The sequence below is a fragment of the Micromys minutus genome (genome assembly GCF_963924665.1).
Source record: "Micromys minutus genome assembly, chromosome: 18".
NCBI lineage: Eukaryota > Metazoa > Chordata > Mammalia > Rodentia > Muridae > Micromys > Micromys minutus.
This window is the reverse complement of record NC_137953.1, coordinates 4,722,262-4,745,579: the sequence shown is the minus strand read 5'-3', so window position 1 is coordinate 4,745,579 and position 23,318 is coordinate 4,722,262. Positions and strand designations below refer to the sequence as shown.

The 23,318-nt window shown below is 48.7% G+C and overlaps 1 protein-coding gene across 2 annotated transcripts in view; it reads right to left on the bottom strand.

Annotated features, from left to right (window-relative positions):
* Window positions 1-23,318, bottom strand: part of HK2 (hexokinase 2) — a 46,889-nt gene that overhangs the window by 16,462 nt on the left and 7,109 nt on the right. The window contains exons 2-5 of one of the 2 annotated variants that reach the window (XM_080932230.1): window positions 13,976-14,138; window positions 4,391-4,539; window positions 1,099-1,218; window positions 331-426 (exon numbers count right to left, since the gene is read on the bottom strand). In XM_080932230.1, the coding sequence (XP_080788356.1) occupies window positions 331-426; window positions 1,099-1,218; window positions 4,391-4,539; window positions 13,976-14,138 (528 nt within the window). Of the gene's footprint in view, window positions 1-330; window positions 427-1,098; window positions 1,219-4,390; window positions 4,540-8,204; window positions 8,325-13,975; window positions 14,139-23,318 lie in introns of those variants that run through there. The other variant, XM_080932231.1, reaches the window with a different exon arrangement.

Here is a 23,318-nt window from a genome sequence, read left to right as displayed (position 1 = left end):
CTATCATGTTGCCTTCCCCCCTGACACACGCCTGGCAGCCCTAACCCGCCACATCCTGACCTAAACCCGCCTATCGACGGCCTCCATCCCGACAACGTTCCCACTTGACGAAGAGAATCCCGAGGTTAAGGACCAAAGGGCGTTTCTTGCGCCGAGGCCAAAATCACTGTCCATCAAGTAAATCTCAAATCCCTGAGGGCATTTGATCACACAGGAATGCCGAACCCTTAACTTATCCTTGAGTTCTCCAAAACCATGTCCTGCTGAGTGCAAAGACAGACCGGAAAAGATTTCAGGCAGCCTGTGGACCCTGGGCTCCCACTCACTCACCCCTCTGCGCTGGATCGCCTTCCGGATCAGATCCACCACATCTCTGCCTTCCACGCCACTGGACTTAAACCCCTTAGTCCATGAGACCAAAAAACTCTAGAAGAAAAGCCAAACAATAGTTATTTCCCACAACCGCAACCGCAACATCCCAACGAGTCCTCGCGGAGTCCTCCACCCCAGGCTTAAAATCATGGCTAAATTATATACGTTGTCTCCTGACTAGCCCAGGAAGGAGCCTCAGCTCCCCGAAACACCAGAACAGGAGAGTGCATACACGATTTTTTTTTTTTTTTTTTTTTTAACGGTGATTCGTTGCCCAAGAAGTGGAGAGAGAAGTACTAAATAGTATATGCAGCCTCCTGCCTCCACCTCCCGAAGGCTGGGCTTTCAGTAGGTACTAGTGTGGCCAGTTTATGCTGTGCTGGGGGTGGCACCCAAGGCTCCGTGTGTGCTCTGCAAGCCCTCTACCAAATGAGCACATCCCAGCTTCTCAGGCATCTTTCTTTCACGCATGGGTCTTTCTCATAGCACTTTAGATCAAAGGAGATCTGAATTTCTCGTTCCTGCTAATCTGGACAGGAAACCACGAAGTATGCGGGGGCGGAGGGGGCAGAACACCGTTTCTGTTTCATCACACCTACATATAAACGTTCATATGGCTTCCCAGAAGGATGCAAGTCTCAGTACCAAAAGCTCACATGCAAAACCCCCATCCCCAGCTGCAGGTGGCTCGAGTCCCCTCCAAGAAGGCAGCATCTCAGCCCATACCTCATCCAGTTTCGTCTGGTGACAGGGGAAGGAGAAGGTGAAACCCAGTGGCAGCTTCTTCTCTTTGATCTGCAGCTTGTCCATGAAGTTGGCCAGGCATTCGGCAATGTGGTCAAACAGCTAAGGACACGAATAGGAAGGTGAGCAGGGAGGCGGGGTTACAGGAGGCAGACGCACGGTGCTGGTTTCTATCTGCCAACCTGACAGACCAGAGCATGACCTAGAGGACAAAGCCCTGGGCACGCCTGTGTGGGAGTTCCTAGATTAGGGTCGTGGACAGGGGAGATCCTCCTGTTGGCGGCAGCCTCCCACAGGCGGGAGTCCTGGATTAATTGAAAGGGAGTTAACTGAACCGAGCACTTGCATCTGTCTGTCTCTCTGCTTCCCAACTGTGGACACAGTTATGACCAGCACCTCAGGCCCCGGCTGCCATGCCGTCTTAATGCCCTGACAGACCATATCCTCCAGCTGTAAGCCAAAATGAAGGTCTCCTTTCTAACGTTACCTTTGTTACAGCAACAGATAACATACAACGAGCTGCTGGAGCCTATGCCATCTTTTTCTGTCCCGTGTAAAGGAAGTGACATCTGGACTGTCACTTAAACGACACCTGGACTCAGTCACGCAATGCGTGCTAAGGCACCGTGCTCAACTGATGGACTTTTCCACGTAAGCCTTTTAAATTAATCTCAGTCAAAAGAACCCCTTAAGTCAGGGGAAGTTGTGATTGTCACAAAATCCACACACATCGTTGAACAGCATCCTCTGCTGGCTGTCTTGTTAGTAAAGCTCATCTTTCCATGATAGAATGCCCATCTCACCCCCAGGAAGTTCTTTGGCACCCCTGACTCTTGATGGGGAGCGACCGGATTCAGTCCCTTGGCGCTCTATGAGCCAACTCAACCAAAAGAAGCAACTTTTTACTTTTTCCTCTGTAAGAGAAAAAAAATTTTCCTGAAGGCAATTCAAGGAAATTCGTTGTTTTGGTCTGTTGTTTATCTCATTCTATTGTGTGTGTGTGTGCGCGCGCGCGCGTGTTCTCGAGTGATCACACTCGTGGCCATGGAGAACTGGAGTTGCTAGTTCTCCAGTGCTGTGAATTGCTTGATCTGGGTCCTGGGATACAAACGTCGTCCCCTAATGAAACAGCAATTGCCTTTAACCAGCAAGTCCTTTCCACAGCCTCTGCTCTTGATTTCCAGTTTTGAAATGGAAGACGGGGCTGCAGGACCCACAAGGCCACCTCGACTTGCAGAGAGGCGTGCTCCTGATAACTGGGGCTTCCAGTCGAGCCAGAGCCCACCAACTGAGCAGTTTCCTTTCCACTCACCCCAAAGAAAAGTTTAGCTCTCCAGCGGTGAGAGACGGAGGGCGGGGCATAGTGACAGGGAGAGCGAGCAGAGGCCGGAGAGGATGAACAGGGCCAAGTGGCAAAATGGAGGCGCCAAGGAAGGAGAGGAGGAATGGAAGACAACAAATATGTTCCTTCCCAGAGAGGAGCAAAGGGCCAGTGAGATGCCTCAGAGGGTTGGCATCTGGTGCCAAGCATTTGTTTAATTCCTACAGACAGCCGACCGCTCCATGCTGTCCTGGAGCCTTCACACATCCCTCAAGGAGATGCAGCCATCTCTTGACAAGTCTTTTCTGGAATCCCAAAGCAGATCTCAACAATGAGGGATGGGTTAACAGGCCACTGGCTCCATGATGTCTGGGGCAATAGGCAGGCGATGGAGTCAGGAAGGAAGGCAGCCTAATCTAGAAGGAGGCAGTGCTTGCAGAGCTCCCACGTGGATCCTGTCCATCTGTCTCATCCCAAGCAAGGTTATCCACGGCTGATGCTGAACTTTGAACCTCCAGCTCAGGCAAGAGCGCAGACAGAATAGGGCTGTCACCATGAGGGTCATCGGTGGAGACAGGCTAGCTCCCCTTGAGCTGGCCAGAATTTTAATATACAAACGGGGCTTCTGGAGAGAGCAGCAAGCTCTGGGCATGCTGAAATGTGGGTATATTAATCAGTTCATAGCACACTGTTCCCGAGGTTTGTTAGTTTTTCTTTTTCTTTCCTTTGTCCCCAGTGCTGAAGACTGAACCCAAGGCCTTACAAACACTTGGCGTATGAGCTCTCTGCCACTGAGCTGTATCTTTTCAGCCTTTAGGGTGAACATCTCTACCCAAAGAAAACAAAGTCACATAAACTTTGGTCACAGGTATTGGGGGTGGGAGACCTTTATCTGTGGTGGTGAGCAAGTTATCTTCCTAGTCCCCAGCCCGGACCACTGACTGTTCCTTCCCCACAGAAGGCAAAAAAAAAAAAAAAAAAAAAAAAAAAAAGTCCCTGTACTCAGGGAACAGATTCTCTCTCTCGGTTGACAGACACACTGCAAATGTCCACTCACGTCCCAAGCCCTGGCCAGGCTCTGAAGGGAAAACCTTGCAGGACCACGGGGTACCCGGGGATCTTCCCGTGGTTATAAAAGGGGTCCATGGAGACAGAAGACTCACATCTCCACATCTCTTTGCACAGCCACCACCAAACTTCTGGTGTGCTTTCTGGCATTGTTTTATTTGGTTCTCAAATATTTGTCGTCTGGGAGCAAGGCCCAGAATGTAACAGAAGCAACATGGAGAAAGGGCTGCCACGTTCTTCACGAGGGGACAACAGCAAAGAGGTGCAATACAGATCAGGGAGAAAATCTGAACAGGCAAACTCCCATGAAGAACAGCCATGTTGTGGAAGTTACCACAACTCCCCTGTCTCAGCCCATGATCTAACTAGTACCTACCATCCCTCTCTACAAACAAACTGGGGCACTGCCTCCTGATACCCATTAGCCCAGAATCATACAGCGAGATTGTCCTAAAACAGGACCTAATCTTTTAAGCAAACACCTCACCTCTGTGCCTCCACAATGTTCTTGACACCACACGACGACCATGAGACACCTTCAGGACTACAATGTCCACAAGCCCAGATACCCAGCCTCCAGGAGGCAAGCTGATCCTCTGGGCCATGCCCAAAAGACAAGCAAGGAACCTGACATCTCCACTGCTTGCTCCAGAGCAACCTGGTTGGTGGGAAAGGGTCAGTTAGGCTGTTGAGGTCCCGCCTCCTCCAACCATCCAATGTGGATGCAAATGTCTTTTATTGCCAAGTGCCCTCTGGGCACAAAGTGTGGCAGGAAGTCGGGGATCCCACCATGTTCCTTACATCCAGGATGTCCTCGTGACTGTCCTGGGAAGATACAGAGTATTCACAGGCTTCGGTAGCTCAGTGGCTACGACAAGACCGTACCTGGGTCCCACTGCCCCGCATGATGTCCTCAGGGATGGCGTAGATCTGGTTCTCCATCTCCACCCTCTGGAGGCCATTGTCTGTCACCCTTACTCGGAGCACACGGAAGTTTGTTCCTCCAAGGTCCAGAGCCAGGAACTCCCCATGTTCTGGAGACAGACAAAGGGGGGGGGTCACTGTCAATTTGGGGGAAGACAAGATCAAACTGCCTTATGAAAACCAGTTAACTTCAGTCACTCATGGGTGAGGGTGGCAAATGGCTCACTTTTTCTGGATACATTTGGGTCTTTGTTCCTTCCTTCCTTCCTTCCTTCCTTCCAGATAGTCTCAGTGTAACCCAGGGGACTCACGAGTGCGCTGGTCAACACTGAGACTCTTGTCTGGTTGGGAGGGTCAAAGACATATATATTCTAACTAAATAAACGAAAGGATTTCATCTGTGTGCAGATCTCCTGGACCCCCTGAACACCTAGCTCACTTCCTCCTCAAAGGCCACTTCTTACAGGCTCCCTGAATACAGTGTCCAAGGTCTTGGGGTAGGCACTGACCAACTGAGGTTCCTCAGGACTCACCCCACACACTTGGAGAGGTGCAGTGCCAGTCTACATAACATCCCACTAAAGCCCAAGTTAAGTGTGTGAGAATCCTTGCCAGGCTACACTTTAGCCTCTTTGGCCTCAGGCACATAGAGTTTGGTTGGACCTCTCTGTTCTCTTTAAATAGGAGCACCCCTACTTCCCAGGTTTGTCCTGAGAGAATTGAGTAATGTTCTCGAATCACCCAGAATCATAGCAAGAACTTAAAAGACACAGCAAGCACCAGGCTTGCGGCAAACAGAGCCTCACACCTGTTCAGACCAGTCTCCCAAACAGCAAGGGAGACAGTAGATACCTTTCCAGGAAAAGTCACTGGACTCACACCAGGTGACTTAGCATTCCTCTGGCAGATACAACCTTTCCACTCCCTACTAGGCGTCTGAAGGAATCATCTCAGATGCTTGTTCACTAACGGTTTGCTGCAGCATCGCGAGCCTTGACTCGTGGGCACCGTCCACCCCCCCTCCATGGCCTCAGATGACTTTTCTAGACACTCGAGTACCGAACCTTCACTGGCCATGGGGCCTCAGCCAGATTCTAGGAAATGCTATGTGGTGGTTGTCAGGGGGATGAAAGAGAAAATCAAGGGAGAGCTGCCTCATCAGCACTTTGAGGCCCTGGACACACACGATCTGCTGAATCAGTGACCGTGAGGGACGGAGGTGGCCGGCACTGCCTCCGGCTGGTTATCATCCAAGACCAGCCCAGCTGGACTCAGCCCAGCATGGCTCCATCAGGAATGTGATTCGGCTGTATTTTCTGGTGGACCAAATGGGGGCTATAAATAGTAATAGTGCTGGTAGGAACTGGGGGGTATGGGGGGGGCGCTCACCATTCCTTCAAAGCACACCTCACTCCTCAGCACATATTCCACACACACTCAGGGCCCGGAGGACTGACCCTTTGAGTTCAGAACATGAGACAGCGACTCCAGAAATCCTATAAGGACCCCACAGGGCAAAGGAGGGATCCTTCTAGGCCCAGTCTTTCTATTGTGCATGATTACTTCCTACAGAGCAGGGGTTAGGTGACAGACTTTACACATGGTGACCAGGACTCGTGAATTCTGGCTCAGCAGTGGCCTGGGCGCTCTCTAGACACGCCAGCTCGCCAGCAGAACACACAGCTTGTAGTGCCAACTTGCCGCAGCATTTGTGAGGTTTTGATGGAATACAGACTAGGTTGCACACATACGTGTAACACACAGATAGTCGTCAGTAAAGTGACACTGTCCTTGTCCCCCGTCATTGTCATTCTTCCTTGGTCTGAAAGGGTCTCCTAAGTCTTGCTAGCCAATCTGAATCTGCACTCTGAGTCGTAGCTCAAGCTCTACCTCCACGGGGCTCCTTCCAAGACATTCCAGAGTCTCCCAGAATAGCATCCATGGGAGCATGTGACAGAGTGTGACTGTGAAGGGCAAAAGTATCTGTGGGTAGGGCAGGAGAAAGGTTCTGGTGCAAGAAAATACACCAAGAGCAGGCTTTTTGGCCCAGCACAGTGACAATCCTGTAATCCCAGTGCTTAGGAGGCCAAGACAGGACTCAGACTCACCTACATAGTGCGCTTCAGTCCAGCGGGGGAGAAGGAAGTTTCTTAAGACACCATACAAGCAGGGTTAAGAAAGAGCATTACTCTTCCAGAAGATGAGGTGGGCTCCCAGCACCCACATCAGGTCTGAAACTTCAGTTCTAAGGGATCAGGCACCCTCTTCTAGTGCCCATGGGTGCTACATTGACCCGGTGCACATGCATACAAGCAGGCACATAAAAAACGCATAATAATAAAACTGAAGCTGGACTTAGAGTCACGTGCCTTAAATCAGGAGGCAAAGGCAGGCAGATTTCCGTGAGTTTGAGAACAGGCTGGTCTAAATGGTGAATTCTGGAACAGTCAGTTAAAGAGAGACCCAACCTCAAAAGAAATAATAAATAAAGTAAATTTTAAAATAATACGCGATAAAATACACTTTTGAAGAGATATCAGGAACTACAGGTAAAGAACCCAGTGGGCTCCTCTGGAACCACAGTTGGTATTTGAGGCAGCTTACCACCTCATGTTAGATCTGCTCACTAATGGTTCACTCATCAAATGTCTGACTGGCCACTGTAAGGGTTTTATAAGATCACGTCTCCGTTAACCATGTTGTTATTACTGGAGCCTAACTTTCGGTTTTTAAAAAATAAAATACATAAGAGAGCTGATGAGTTAGCTTACTGGGCACAGGTGACTGCCACCCCGTCTAACAACCTGGGTTTGATTCCTGGAATCCACAAGATAGAAGGAAACACACTCCTACAAGTGTTCCTGGGACCTCCAAATTTGCGCTCCTCCCCTTCCTTCCCCCCTCCTTCCCTCCCTCTCCCCCTCTCTCCCCCTCCCTCCCTCTCACACACACACCCCAAACAAGTAAATGTAATAAAAACTTTAACATATGATGTGAGCAATTGTCACGTGCCTTCAATCACAGCAAAGACTCAGCTCTAGGGCCGGAGCTGAAGAATTTTTCTGTTGCGTAATAAGCACTGGAAAGTTTTAAACCCTCAAAGGGGGAGTTCTTCCCTTACAATGCCAAGAGTGTAAAACCCAGAGACAACAGCACCCTCCCACCCCCACCCCACCCCCAAGCTGGGCTGGGTGTCAGGAAGTGATCCCTTTAAGGCTGAGTCACTTGGCTGAGGTCACACAGGGGTGAGAGAGAGCTAGGGTTTGACGCCACAGCTTCTGACTCTAAAGCTTTGGCCCTCCTTCAGGACCACAGCTTCCTCTTTGTGGCTCCCATTCCTGGAAACCGCAGAGCAGTGAGAAAGAAAAGCAAAGAGACAAGGGCTGGAGAGACGGCTCAGTGGTTAGAGCACTGACTGCGCCTCCAGAGGTCCTGAGTTCAATTCCCAGCAACCACATGGTGGCTCACAACCATCTGTGATGGGATCTGATGCCCTCTTCTGGTGTGTGTGAAGACAGCAACAGTGTACTCATATACATAATATAAATAAATAAATCTTAAAAGAAAAAGAAAACAAAGACCTCCTCATCTGTACCCAGAACCCCAGCTCATCACTTGGAAATTAGATCTTCCATACTGAGTGGACAGATGGTACCAAGGAATGGTGAAGAGTAGCAAGCCCTCTCCACAGCCAAGCCTGCTGAAGCTTCCTGATGCTTCACAGCTGTGTGCACAGGCGCAGAATAAACTGACAGTTTTCTAGAACTACACCCACCTTACTGGACACTTCAGGCTTCTCTCAGAGGTGACAGAGGGACCGAGGTAGGGGGTGGGGGTGTCGGGGGTGGCACCCTCCATCAAGTCACCCAAGGGAAGGGCGAAGCAGCTCTCTCCAGCCGTGTTTCTGCAGACTCACTTCCCATCCCACGCAACCTGCGGTCCACTTTCAGTTTGACTCTTATCAGATACATAAGGTCAGGGAGATAAAGCGTTCCAACTTCTCCTAGGAGCTCACCTGTCACAGGATAAACCTGGGCACTAAGTGGCAGTTAGCCGGCTAAACATGGTGGCAGCGTCACCTGAGGTAACACAGCACTGGTTGTTTAAAAGCTTCTACAAGGCGATCTGGCACCTGTGACAGCTGGGTTGGTTTGATTTGTGTGTGTGTGAGCGTGTGTATACACATGTGTTTGAGCGATTTGTTCTCTTTGGTTTTTAAGGTTGAGGGACAGGGGCCAGTTGAATGTTCCAGCAGGTTCTATTTTCAACCATTAGGTACTTGCCACTAGTTAAAATAGATCACCATCTGCCCCTCCCATCAGGAGCTCAGCACAGTAGGCCGAGCCAGCCCTCTTAAGACTATCTGGGGGGGTGCGGGGGGGGGGGTTGGAGAGATGGCTCAGTGGTTAAGAGGCCCCGAGTTCAATTCCCAGCAACCACATGGTGGCTCACAACCATCTGTAATGGGATCTGATGCTCTCTTCTGGTGTGTCTGAAGACAGTGACAGTGTACTCACATACAATATGTATATATATATATATATATCTTTCAATAAAAAGGTGATTGGCCTTGAATTTCGAAGCCGCCTTGCCCATTCCTGAGGCATGTATGTTGAGAAAGGGAAGTGTTCTTGGTCAGCATGACTCCTAAGCCCCAACAGCAGATTTACAAATGATGGGTTCAGGGAACCCCCTCTAGACAAGGGGCACCCCACAGTTCTAGGCAGGCTTAAAGGTGGCAAGGGGAAGCTAACTAACAGCTCACCTCCTGCGTCCTCACCTCTAATTTTACTTCTTGTTCGGCACCATAAGATGTCCTTCCGTTACACTTAGCGCCGAGGCGCATCCACTGAGATGGGGTCATCTTGAGAGATGCTGGTTTACGTTTATTTATGTCCTGTAGCTACGGTGGCCCTCAGAGGACAACTGTGAAAGTGCCTGTCTTTTCCTTCCCCCGTGCTGGCCTCAGGAAACGAACTCAGCTTGTGGGGCTTGGCTTGTCTGTATGGACTAAGCCATCTGCCTTGGTTTTGGATTTCTGAGATGAGGCCTCACTCTCTAGGCCAGGCTGGCCTCAAACTCACAGCAATCCTCCTGCTTCAGCACACACACACCTTCTGAGCACCACCTCCCCTCTCCCGCCCAGTGTTGGAGTACAGCAATTACTCAGAGTAGTGGTGTGAGCCTTACTACCTTAACAGTCACAAGAGCCGCTGACCACCAAGGCCCCTAGCTTTGCCCGTCCATCTTCAACAGACCATTCACAATGCCTGCTCCCTCAGTCAAGCCCTGGGGCGATGAACAATCCTTGTGTTGTGCCACTAAGAAGAAGGCAGCACCTTTTCTGCTTTCTACTTTTAGTTTACTGTTTCACATCAGTAAAAGACTTTACAGTCATTTGTATAAAATGTATCATTAAAACGTATCTTGCTCTCTACCAGGGACAGAGTTCGGTTCCGGCATCCACAGCTTCCTTTCATTTAGCTCCAGGAACAGCAAGCACCCTCTAGTGGCCTCCAAGAGTTCTGTCCTCATATGCTCAAAACTCGTATTCTAGGAGCATAGCTAATTATTATATTTAAAAAAAAATAAGTAAACAGAAGGGACAGGAGCAGTGGAATGTGCTATATAATCCTAGTACTTGGGAGGCAGAGACAGCCTGACCTACATAGTCCATTCCAGGCTAGCCAGGGCGACATGGTCTTAAAAAGTAAACACACACACACACACACACTCACACTTACACACACACACACACACTCACACACACTCACACACACACACACTCACACACACACTCTCTCACACACACACACACACACACACTCACACACATACACACGGGGTAGGGTGGGGGGAGAAACGAAACCAAATCCAGTTGCTCCAGCAATGAGAACGGGAGACAACCCCTAAAAGGGCCACAATTGTTCTGATTGCAACCCGGCCAGAGAATGACCCGGGAGGAAAGGAAATGGTATAAACAAGTCATTTCATTTCTTTTCTTTTTTTTAAGATTTATTTATTTCATGTGTGTGAGTACACTGTTTCTGTTTTCAGACACACTAGAAGAGGGCATCGGATCCCATTACAGGAGGGGATGGCTGTGCTCAGGGCCAAGGGGATGACAAGACTATTAATTACACACAACAGCCCAGCCAAGCCTGGGGAGGGTCCGAGGGTACTAACGCACAAGCAGACTCCTACGTTCAGTTTCCGAACTGGCCCTATAACAATCCCCTTGAGAGGGACCCACCCATACCTGTCCCACAGAAGTATTTATTGCCAGTGACCTCTGAGGACTGCATGGGCTATGTACGTGTGAGACCCTATCATAAAAAAACAAAAAAATCAATACAGCAGCGATCAGGTGTTTGACCCAACATACATAAATGCCGTCCACTATTCAGAGGCTATCGGTAGAATCTCTGCTTAGACCGTCGGCACCACATCATAAACCCCCTTATTAACTTGCTTGTGTGCTGCTGTTGACTCAGGCCTCCGCTGCGTGGATGTTGGTATAATACACAGCAACCAAGATAAGGGGCCTCAGCAGCTTGCACGCAACCTATCACGGAGCTGGTCTCCCTTTATCACACCTCGCGCTTGCATTATATGGCCCGGTATCGCTCTTTAATTGTCTCATCCGAGTAAGCTTTATCTCCCTAAGGACAATTCTCCGTCTTCAAAGGCAGGCCACAGGAGCTTGGCACACCACGGCCTCACAGTTCACTGAACCCAGGAGAGGACTTTGGGGATCAAACCAAATCAGAGTTCCCAAAAGAAGAAAGGAGGCATTGTGCTAGCGTGTGGGAGGTACATGGAAAATGAAACGCCGTTGGTGGAGTACCTTGGCGCTGGGCACTGGCTCAGACCAGCCCGAGCTGAAGTCGCGCCACCTGCTTGCTAGGAGACTGTTCTCTGTAAACTGATTCTCCTTTTCTATAGAGAATCTGCCATTGAGACCCCGAGAGCGCTTTAGCACAACCTGTCTGTCTGTCTGTTGTCTGGCAGACACCGTCTAGTTTCTGTTTCAATGATTGTACCCAGCGCAAGGATGCTTTGAGTTTCATTTGTATCCAGAGACTTAACGGGTTGTGTTTTCTCACAACTCACCATGTTGTGAGATCTGTACCAAGTATGCGTGTTTATGTAAGGAGCTATGCTGTCTTCAGGCAAAGAGACATGTCCAAAATGGCGGCACTGTAAACACTGCTGGGAATGTGGGGACTTAGACTGCGTAGAGCTGAGCTGTCATATACACTGCTTGTCACCTGTCTGTCACACAACCTATACCACCGGGGCACACACGCACGTGTTCACACTCGCACACCTGGTAACTTGGGCATATTCACGTTTGACTCCTGGCTCAGCCTATCATCTGTCATGTGAACCTGGACAAATTTATCTGACCCTCCAAGCTTCATATTCTAAAAAAGGAGAATTTTAAAAAACAATTTTTTTTTAGTGGCTGGTAAGATGAGTCTGAGAAAAAGGTATATGCTCCCAAGCTTGATGAGCAAGTTCCATTCCCCAGAACCCACATGGTAAAAGAGCAACTGCAGCAAGTTGGCTTCCGTTCTCTCTCTCTCTCTCTCTCTCTCTCTCTCACACACACACACACACACACACACACACACACATACACACACACAAACACACACACACACATACACACACACACACATATACACACACATACACACACATACACACACACACATACACACACACATACACACACATACACACACACACATACACATACACACACACACACACACACACACACACACACATACACACACACACATACACACACACATACACACACACATACACACACACACACAGACAAGAAAATAAACGTAAGTATATACCTCATAGATGTGTTGTTTAAATAACTGAATTGGAGCGAGAGAAGTGGCTCAGCAATTATGAGCACTCACTGCTCACAGAAGACCCAGGTTCGATTCTCAGTACTCCCTGGTAGCTTACAGTCTGTAACTCCAGTTCAAGTGGACCCAATGCCCTCTTCTGACCTCTTGGGGCTCCTAGCACACACGCGGCGTACAGGCATGCAAGCAAAACACTCACACATAAAAACATAAATAAATCTTTTAAAATGAGTTGGCACAGGTAGGCACCCAGGATAAGTTCCCAGGTCACAGTATGAACTTCTCCAACATTTTAGGTGCTCAGGAGATTCAGGCTTCAGAAGTCAATACAGTTCTCAGAATGCCAAACCGAAGCGTAGATGTGGTGTGGCTTCCGATCAGAATGAGACAGAGGAATGGTAAGTGAGCCAGTCTAGAGAGGGCACAGTGGAGCTCGCAGGGTCCTGTCCACACTTCAGGGGACTCTTTGCAGGTCCGGGAGCACACACATTCAACGACTCCAAACACATGCTTCAGTGCCGGGCCCAAGCAGGTCACAAGGCTTCAAAAGGTGTGTTCTCAAGAACCACAGGGATCTAAAGTCGGGTTCCCACACAGAGCAGCCCTCTGCAGCTCCTGGCTGGCTGCTTCGCCCCCATTTTCATGGACCCCACAGATGCCAGGCTAGAACATGGTTGTCGCTGTGGTAAATGAACAGACTCTGCCCATGCTAGGTCCCACCTCCACCCCCAGGGATGCTGCCAAAGTCACTGTGCAGGTCCAACCTCCCGGCATTCTCTTAGAATCTTCTCTCCCCTGTCCATCAAAACTCCCAACCCCACCCCCAAAAATTCAAATAACACTCTTTCCAACGTCAAGTTTTTGCTTGGCAGCATCATAGGAGAGACAATCCAAATAGAACAGACTAAACCAAAGCTCAACCAACAGCTTCTTGCTTTAGTCTTAGGGGCTGGAGAGATGGCTCAGCAGTTAAGAGTAATGGCTGGATCACCCCATTCATTAAGAGGACCTGAGTTCAATTCCCAGCACCCATGTGACAGCTCACAACCATCTGTTCCGGGGGACCTGGTGCCTTCTGGCCTCTTCAGGCAGACACCTATGATATTCATGCAGGCAAAACATACACATAAAAGTAAAACAAATATTTAAAGATGCATTACTGGACTAGACACAATGTCTCTTCACAGTCCGGTTTAGTTTAACTTACAGGCTTTGTAACGGAGCTCATGAGACAACCGAAACACTGTGAATGGCCCTGATCCACATGCCTACAGAATGTGCCCATCAACCACGGTTGTCATGGTGAACCACCACCACTGTGTGCTATCTATGTGGAACTAAGAAAGCCAAACTGAGCCAAGAAGCTTTGCTCAGCACAGGAGCAGAAAACAAATGGCTGTCAGCGGTGCCCGGGGAGGGCTGGCTGACAGAGTTTGACTCTGGCTGTCCCAGTGGTCAGATGGCCATCCCATCCCACAGCCTTCTATCCAGCACCCAGTGTTTGCATCAGTTTTCATTGACTAAAGGCTAAACCTGGCAAGAGGCCTTGACTGAGATTAGTTCTGTGTCCCTGAACAAAGCCAACTAAGTGGACTCTCAGTCACACACAGACACACACACACACACACACACACACACACACACGCAGTACCTGTCCCATCCGGAGTTGACCTCACAAAGGTGGGCAACATTTTCACAGCTGCTGTAGGATGCGTGGTAGCTCCTAGCCCTTTCTCCATCTCCTTCCGGAAACGCCTAGAAATCTCCAGAAGGGTCTCATCTGAGAGACGCATGTGGTAGAGGTACTGGTCAACCTGAAAGGGAGCAGGGAACAAGAATAGATTAAATGAGCTATAGAATAGATATGTCATTAGATATCACCCAGCCTTTCAAAAAACTCTAGTCAGGCTTGTAACCCAAGCACTCAGGTGACTGAGGCAGGAGGATTGCAAGTTCTAAAGCAGCCTGAACAACCCTGTGAAACCCTGTTCTTTTTCTATTCTCTAGAGCTGGCAGTTGAATTTCCCTGTGCTGGAGCACTTCCTAGCATGTGCAAGACTATCTGAACCCCAGCAGTTCAACAAACAAGACAGTCCAACAAAACCTGCCAGGCCTGGGCATTCCTAAATTCTAGCACTTTGGAGGCAGAAGTGGGATCAGTTCAAAGTCATCCTTCTGACGGTTAAGTCCAACTTAGGCTACATGAGATTGATACACGCACAAAAATGTTTACGTTAATTACTAGACAACCATAGGAAGGCAGCTGGGGAAGAGGAGACTGTCCACTAAATTACGACCCAAGAAAGCATCCTACAGCAGAGGCTCATGGCCTCCCTCTTCTCCTGCTGCCCAAACTGGCCTTCACCTCACATGGCCAGTCCTATCAGAGAGGTCACCCTCCCCCCAGGGCCAGCAGCCATTACCTCCTCCCCAGATTTTACACAGTCCCCAGTTCTATTTTTAACTCCTCCCAACAGTTTCCCAACCCACACCCAGACTCTTGGATTCTGCATTTAAAATCTGCTAGGTGTTTGAATAAAACTGGGCTCTCAAAGGGTCATATATTGGCATGCTTAGTCACTAGGGAAGATTAGGAAGTTCAGCCTCATTGCTTCTCCCTGGGGGGTGGGCTTTGAGGCTTCAAAAGTCCACACAGGACCCAGTGTCTCCTCCTTCCCTCCCTGCTCCAGTGCCACACCTACCGGATTCACAGCGCGATGATAATGAACTAACCCTCTACACTGTAAGCAAGTCCCCAATTAAATGCTTTCTTTAATAAGAGTTGCCTTGGTCATGGTGTCTTCATAGCAATAGAACAGTGACTAAGACGGCCATTAAACATCCTAAGCCCCACATAAGCTAGCTCTGCCCTCCTCCTAAGCATAGGCATGTCTCTGGTCTTTGTGACATTCTCTCTCTGGTGTAAATCCAAGCTGTGCTCTCCTAGCAGAGAACCCCGAATCTACAGGTGAATCCCATCCTCTCTCCAGAGCCTGCCCTGACCCTCCTGAAGATAACAGGCCTCCCAGCTAGTCCAAAGACTCAAGCTCTTTCTTGCCCCATACCTAATCCACAACTTGGAGATAATGCTATTGACTTTCCAATCTAGTTATCCTCCGACAAACCCACCCAAACTTTCTGAACACCACAGCTAGGAGAAACTAATCATATGTTGGGACTTGTGGCTGCCTAGAAGCTGACTTCCCAGGAGGGAGAGACTATCAGAAACCCACCAATACAGACACAAACAGTTGGCCCAGCAGGTCAAAGGGGCAGTGATTTTTTTCTGGACATTGCCACAAATGTGAAAAGTCTCTGAATTAGAGCCCCAACTTTACAATTTCCAGGGAGAAGAGAGATCCAGAAAGCTCCCAGACACTTCCTCTCTACCATTTGCCAAGGAGGTAGACCAAATTCCACATAGCAAGGGCTGGGGCTGCACTGCCCTGTGATGTGTCTGTCCCTCTGTGGCTTCCAAAGTTAAGTCTACAGAAGAGCAAATTCCCTAGCAATCTCTCCGCCCATGCTCCCCCCAGCCCCATCTTTGAGGTTTTAATTGCTAATTGTTCTCATTCTTAACTCCAAGAATGAGGTTAAAAGACTGCTCTTTATTGGAGGCCTGTTACCTTTCAGTAGCAGATAAAAATGATAAGGGCAGTGTAGCCATTAACAGTAGGCAAACATTTTTAGCATAGCTTAACCTAAGGCCCCACCTGACCTGACCACATTGTCTTTGGTATACCATCCACAGACCTGTGTTAGCAATCCCAACGCCACAGCTTCCTAAGCATGGCGCTGGTGCCCATTCATGGCATGGTGAGTGCCCTGCACTGGATGGATGGCAGCCAAGAGAAATGGGAATGGGAAACTAGGTACAGCCTCTAGAAATGAATGCAGTTTCCAGAATCCTTCCACTTGCCCCCCAGAGCACAGGCATAAGAGAGAAATTCATATCACCCGGAGTCTGACCACCAGCCCCCCACCACACACATAGATTTTACTTTTTTTTTTTTAGTACAGAATAGAGTTTATTCGGTCATGGGAGAGTTAAGAAGGTGATAGAAGCAGAGAGAGAGAGAGAGAGAGAGAGAGAGAGAGAGAGAGAGAGAGAGAGAGAGAGAGAGAGAGAGAGAGAGAGAAGAGGAGTAGAGGCCAGCCATGAGCACGTGGAGGGAGAGGGGGGAAGGGAAGGGAAGAGGAGGGGTAGGAGTGGGAGAGAAAGGCTGCAAGAGCACAAGAGCAAGAGCAGATTTTACTTTTATACACAGCTGTCAGACACCGAGCAGCCAAAACACATCCTTAGGAAAGGGTGCCCTAGTAGGTTGGCTAGCATAAAAGTCGTTAGACTGTGTCTCTTTTACCTGGAGAGCTGCCTCACTTCATGCTGAGTGCTTTCAAGACAGCCCCCAGCTAGCTCACCAAGTCCCTCAGTCCCACTGAGTCACAGTTTACAGCCCCGTCTTCTTCAGTCACAGCTAAATGGGTCTCTGATAACTTCTGCTCCATCCTGTCACTTGTGATAAGAGCTCCCAAACTTGGCAGCGATCCAGAATCACGTGAGGCACTCTCAGGAGCTTTTGTTTGGGGAGGGGAAATCTTTATTTCCTTTCCTTTCATTGTTTTTTTGACTTATTAGTTTGGTGGGGGGGTTTTTTTGTTTTGTTTTGTTTTGATTTGATTTGATTTTGTTTGGGAGAGAGAACAAGTTGGGTAAAGAGGTAGGGAGGACCTGGGAAAAGACATGACCACATTTATGAAAATTAATAATAATAATAATAACAATAACAATAATAATAATAGAAGCCCTAAGTGCAGGTGGTGCCAGCCTGTGATCTCAGCACTTGGGAGGCACAGATAGAAGTTCCAGGTCATCCTTGGCTCCGCTGAAAGTTTGAAGACGGCCCAGGGTCTAAACATTCATTCCCGGCTGACCAAATGGACACCCTAGGGTTGAGGATTCCAACATCCTCACCCTTCTCGTGGGCAGGTTCCCACGGTGTCAATAAGTGATCTTGGCTGGACAGGTTCTTCTAGTCAGTGTTGCTCTAGGTCATTTTCTTCTATTCCGCCAAGTCTTTTGGCTCAAGCCTGTAATCCCAGTACCCAGGAAACTAAAGCAGGGGACACCGCAGCAAGCTAGAAGCTATCCCCAGCTGCAGAGCAAGTTCTAGGCCAGCCTAGGCTACAGAACTTGCTTTTTAAAAAGAGGAGCAGGCAATGGGGGTTGGGGATAGCTCCACCAAAAAAAGTGCAAAGATGAGGACCTGAGTCCTACCCCCAAGCACCCATATTTTAAACAGCCAGGGGGGCTAGAGAGACGGCTCAGTGGTTGAGAGTTCTGCTTATTGTTCCAGAGGACCAGGGTTCAATTCCCAGCATCCCCATGGTAAACCCACCCCAGAGCATCCAACACCCTCTTCCGGGGTCCTGTGCACCAGGCATTCACAGATTCACCCATAAACATAACAAGAAAAAGAAAAAGCCAAGCATGATGCATACACTTGGAATTCCAGCACTGGAGGTGGAGACAGACAGACAGTCTAGCCTATTTGGAAAGTTCCAAACCAGGCTGTCCGTTAAAAAAAAAAAAAATCAAAAATGGATTACGATTTAAAAAAACATTCGGTAATGCCCTATGGCTTCCACACATGCACATATGTGAATGCATGTGCACACAGCACACAGGAAAAGGGATGTCAGGCCAAGGATGAAATGACCAGATCTGTGGAACCGTGCGAGCCAAGCCTGGCACACAGAACACATATTCCATAAGATTGAGACGTATGACAGCATTCTCACTATAAAATGGGGTGCAGAGTCCCCCACAGCCAAGACAGAATTAAGGTGCCAAGCATAAAGCTCTGTCCCCTTTCCTTCCGTCCTTTCCTCTTCTAGAAACCTCTCTGCCAAGCAGCACCGGGAGAGGGCCAAAGGCAATTCTCAAGCAAACTCAAGGTTTAACAAAAGCAGGACTCATCCCACAGTCCTCTTTTTGCCTTGCTGGGTTGGGGGCAGGGCAGAGGGAGGGTGTGGGGGGAGGTGCTTCCTTTTGGGTGTCTATCTGAAAGCAGATTGCTTCCTTGCTGATGGGGGAGTCTCGTGGGCAGGCCTGAGAAAAGCTGGCTGGGGTCGGGGAGGAAAAGGCTGCCAGGTTACCCAAGGCAAGGGCGTGTTAGAGATAACACTTCTAACTGAGGCAGTTCAGCAGGGCTGAAGAGATTAGAACTTCCTCCTCATTGGGCAATATGGGTCAGTTTCATTTCTTCCACAACACCAGTCCGACCTGACTCTTCCTCCAGAGTTAGAGGTGAAGACAGGACATTCTAAAGAGAAGCAAACGCCATCCAGAAGGGAAGCTTTAAAATACCCCATGTCACTCCAGACCCACACGACTGGAATCGGAAGCGTGGAGCCGGCATGGCGTTTCACATCTGTAAAGCCAGCACTAAGGAGGCTGAGCCAGGAGAATTACAAGTTCAAGACCAGCCTTGGCTGCATAGTGAACGTCACCAAAACAAAAATCTTGGGGAGGAAGAAACACAAAGATCACTGGAACATTTCATTTTATTTTAAATTTATTTGTTATATATATGTGAGTACTCTGTTGCTGTCTTCAGATCCCATTACAGATCTGTTGTGAGCCACGGTGTGGTTGCTGAGATTTGAACTCGGGACCTCTGGAAGAGCAGTCAGTGCTCTTAACCTCTGAGCCATCTCTCCAGCCTCCACTGGAGCATTTTAAATCAGCCAGATTGTTAACAGATCTTCTCTTGGCCAGTCAATCCCTGGCAGGACTTGGTGTCAGGACATTTCGCTGCCAGATTCACCATACTTTCTGTATAGGCCGGTGACATGAAGGGCCCTGTCCTTCTGCCTTGATTGTCAAAAAGGACAAAGTTCTGCCCTCAACTCCAGCTGATGGCCTCGGTCAAGAAATCGTTTTACCAAAGCTAACCTAAATCACCAGAGCCTCTGAGGACACACCTTCCTGGCAGAGGCTTGAGGAGATGAAACACATCAGAGCAGTTGTGATGGCAGCCAGAAACACAGGTGACACTTCCACCCCACTCTCCAGTCTTTGGCTCTTCCCATTTTTCTCCAGCGGAAGGACCGCTTCAAGTTCAGGGCCTACCTGATTTCTTATCACTTAGGCTTGTCCTGAAGAAACAACCAATCAGCTCTCTCCGGCCTCACCTTCAGCCTGGCCTCCTACAGGACAGTTAGGAAGGGCCCTAGCTTTTGCAAGTGGCCTGGTCTTGTTGGTTTGAAATCAAACCAAGGAATGTGAGGTGGTATCACACAGCATGAGAACATGCCACTGGCCACCACCCACATCTGTCTCGTGACAGATGTGTGTCACAAGATGATCAGTGAAAGAGGCAGCCGCAGGAGGGCACAACCCACACTGGGACTCCATTCGCATGAATCCAAGCAGGTCTCCAGTGTTGATACACGTCATGGCTGTCCCAGCTTCAGGGGCCTGTAATCCTGGCACTTCGGAGGTGGAGGCAGGAGAATCAGAATTTAAGGCCAACGTTACTTAGGCAAGCCTGGGCTGCAGGAAAAACCTTGCCCTAGAACAAAAAAAAAATTTAAGTGGAAAAAAAAACAAAAAAAGACAATGATAGCCCTTTCAGGGTTCGAGAGGGGAAGTGGGCCAGGCAATGGGGTGATTCTGGTGCTACTGGATGGGTGGAGGCCTTACCGTATTTCGTTTCTTACATGTATCAGACTTCAGTTTAGAAAGTAGGAAGACTAAATCTAATGGCACAGGCCTTCAATCCCCAGGCCTACAATCCCGGCTAACTTCAGAGACCTCAGTTTGAGCTCCAGTACTACAAAAATAATTTAAAATACCATGCCTGTAAGATGGCATAGTGGGTAAGGGACATTGCTGCCAAGCTGAATGATCAGAGTAGGTCCCCAGGTACCCATATAGTATAAGCTGTCCTAATTTCCAAGTGTGGGCATGCGTGTGTGCATGCGTGTGTGCATGCGCGCGCACACACACACACACACATTTAAAATATATACTTGCTATGTACATTAATTTTATATATAACCGATACTGTTTTATATAGCACATATCTGTGATCCCAGCACTCGGGAGGCTTAGGCAGGAAGAGCTCAAGTTCAGGGTCAGCCTGGGCTACATAGAAAGAAAAACAAAAGGACTTGTCCCTAGCCTACCTGCTCTGCACAGTCAAAGCACCCAGGAGACCCAAGGGGTCAAGAGGACAGTTGAAAGGAGATGCCCTTCTTTAAACCTGAACACACAGAGCCTTCCACTGTCCACGTACTGACTCAGGCTTGCTGCATAGTTTCAAAAGAATTCCTTTTTTTTTTTTTTTTTTTTTTGCATTATTCCTTTGGCAATGTTTTATCACCAGCCTTTGACAAGGAAACCAGGGCTTGGAGAAGCTTCCCCTAGACCGCAAGCCTAGTCCTTGGCAAGGCCCACAACATCAGGTGGTCGGTCCATTAAGCACCCCAACCTGGGACACAGGTGTGTCTACCCTGGGAAAACTAGCAAAAGGTGTCCATGTCCTCATTAATTATAATGCTCTGACTCCTCCCAGCAATGCCAAGGATGTGCAGAGAACAGCAAGTGAAGAAGACAGAAGGCAAGCTGCATGCCCTGCTTTCTAAACTCAGTGGTTGAATGCTTCCCTCGCGTGGGGAAGAGGAGGTTCTTTGCTGGGGCAGCCCTACCATCTTGGGGAGACTCCAGCTTCTGACGTGCGGCCTGTCCATGAGCCCGAGGCAGGACAGCGAATGTGGAAGAGCATGCAGGCCACTCCTCCAAGATCCTGTTGCCCCGTTGTGAGTCACAGGCCTTCCTGTTCAGCCAGTTCTTACTCTCAAGCACATGGAATAAGACGGACCAGGTGGTAGTGCTTGCCAAAGACCAGGAGATTGGCACTGGGGATACCCAGCCTGGGCCTGCCAGTCCCCGGTTTAGATTTTCTGTCCTGGAGGGAGGCAGCGTGGCAGCAAAGAGCAAGCCCCGGGTGTGCCTGACACTGGCTTGGTCCGTGAACCCACTGAACTACACTTCAAGCAGCCAGGGCTGAGAAGACACAGGGTAAAGGGGACAGCAGACTGCCAACACCAGGTAAAGGGGACAGCAGACTGCCAACACCAGGTAAAGGGGACAACAGACTGCCAACGGGAAGCTCAGTCCGTGGCAAGAGGCAGAGAAGCTAATAAACGCTTACAAACCCAAGGTGACAGACAACAGTAGTTTCTCTTGCTACAAACACTTTCTGTTTGCTTACTTGCTTGCTTGGGTTTTTGAGACTATAGCCCAGGCTACCCTCAAACCAAAGACAATCCCCATGCACTGGACATCCAAGTGCTAGTATTTCAAGTGAGTGGCACATTTAGCTTTTCTTTTTTTTTTAACCTGTGTATATTAAATCATTTTAAGAGATGATGGGCCAGAAGTAGAGTTCAAGGTCTCAACCCTAGAAGAAGTACAGCAACTAAGGGATGCTGAAGAGTGGGAGATATTATCTTCCCTGGGAAAAGCACAGCAAATGGTTATCCAGTACCACACGGTCAGCCCTGAAAACACAAATTCACACAGCATACTATACCGACTGAGCATCTGTACATTTAGAAAAACATATGTATATATCTATACATTTACACACACTATATATATACATATATATGCATACATAAACAATTATATACAAGAAAACTCATGTATAAGGGGAAAAAAGCCATAAATCTGAAAGAAAGCAAGGGGAGATACAAAGGGGGTTAGAGGGAGAGAAGCAAAGGGAAAAATTATGTAATTATACTATAATTAAAATAAACATAAAATTATATATATAATTGTGTGTGTGTGTGTGTGTGTGTGTGTGTCTGTGTAATAACTGCATTGCAGTGGTTGTGCATATCTTTAATTCCAGCACTTGGGAGGCAGAGGCAGGAGGATTTCTATGAGTCCAAGGCCAGCCTGGTGTATAAAGTAAGTGTAGTAAGTGTGTAGTCAGGGCTGCAAAGTGAAACCCTATCTTAAACACGCGCACGCGCGCGCACACTCTTACACTCACACACACACACAAACACACACTCTCACACACACATACACACACACAAACACACACTCACACAAACACACACACTCTTACACACACACACACACATACATACATACATATACACAGAAAGGAAAGAAATGACTGAGGGGTCTCATGTCTCAATAATGCATACATAAACATGTCTTTCCTTCACCCTCAGGCCCCATCTCCTCCCGCCTGTTCATAAAGGGCTCCCTTATACTTCCATGTTAGGTTTTAAAATCTAGATTCTGCATATGAGGTGTGGTGCGTATCTCTCTGAGTCTGGCTCACTTCACGGTCATCTCCATCCAGTCCCATGCATTTTCCTGCAAGGACATTAATTGCTTTACTCTTAGTGGCAGAAGATTCCCTGCGTCCACTCGTGTTGATGGACACCAAACATGAACGCGCAGAGACATCTCGGTTCCAGGCCGACTAGACATCTGCCCCTCTCATTCTCACTAGATCCGGAAGACCACAAGCCCCAGCTCAGTCTTGGCCATATTTGGGATGTCAGCAGCTCCCCTTACTCATGAGATGGTATTCAGGAAGGCTTGGCTACAGTTACCAGCATGGGACCAGCATGGGACTAGGAGAACATTAGGGAAATGAAGAGCTAGCAACTCCAGGCTGACAGGAGCTCTGACCCTGCTCTTCAGGTGCTGACACCGTTACCTCCATCTTCATCTGCCTTTCCTACCTGCTATGCTTGGTTCTCTAGGTCACATTTCAGCCTCTCTAGACAGCCCAGGCCAGGGCCACAATGTTTTCCAGGTTCCTGACCCACAGTAGCATCTCCTCTCTCATTCTCGCTACAGGATCACTGTTCACCTACAGGATCAAATCTCTCTAGGTCTATCTCTTCGATCCACGTACAACCCAGAGCTCCCACCCAACCCAAGACACCCAGACATGCCCACA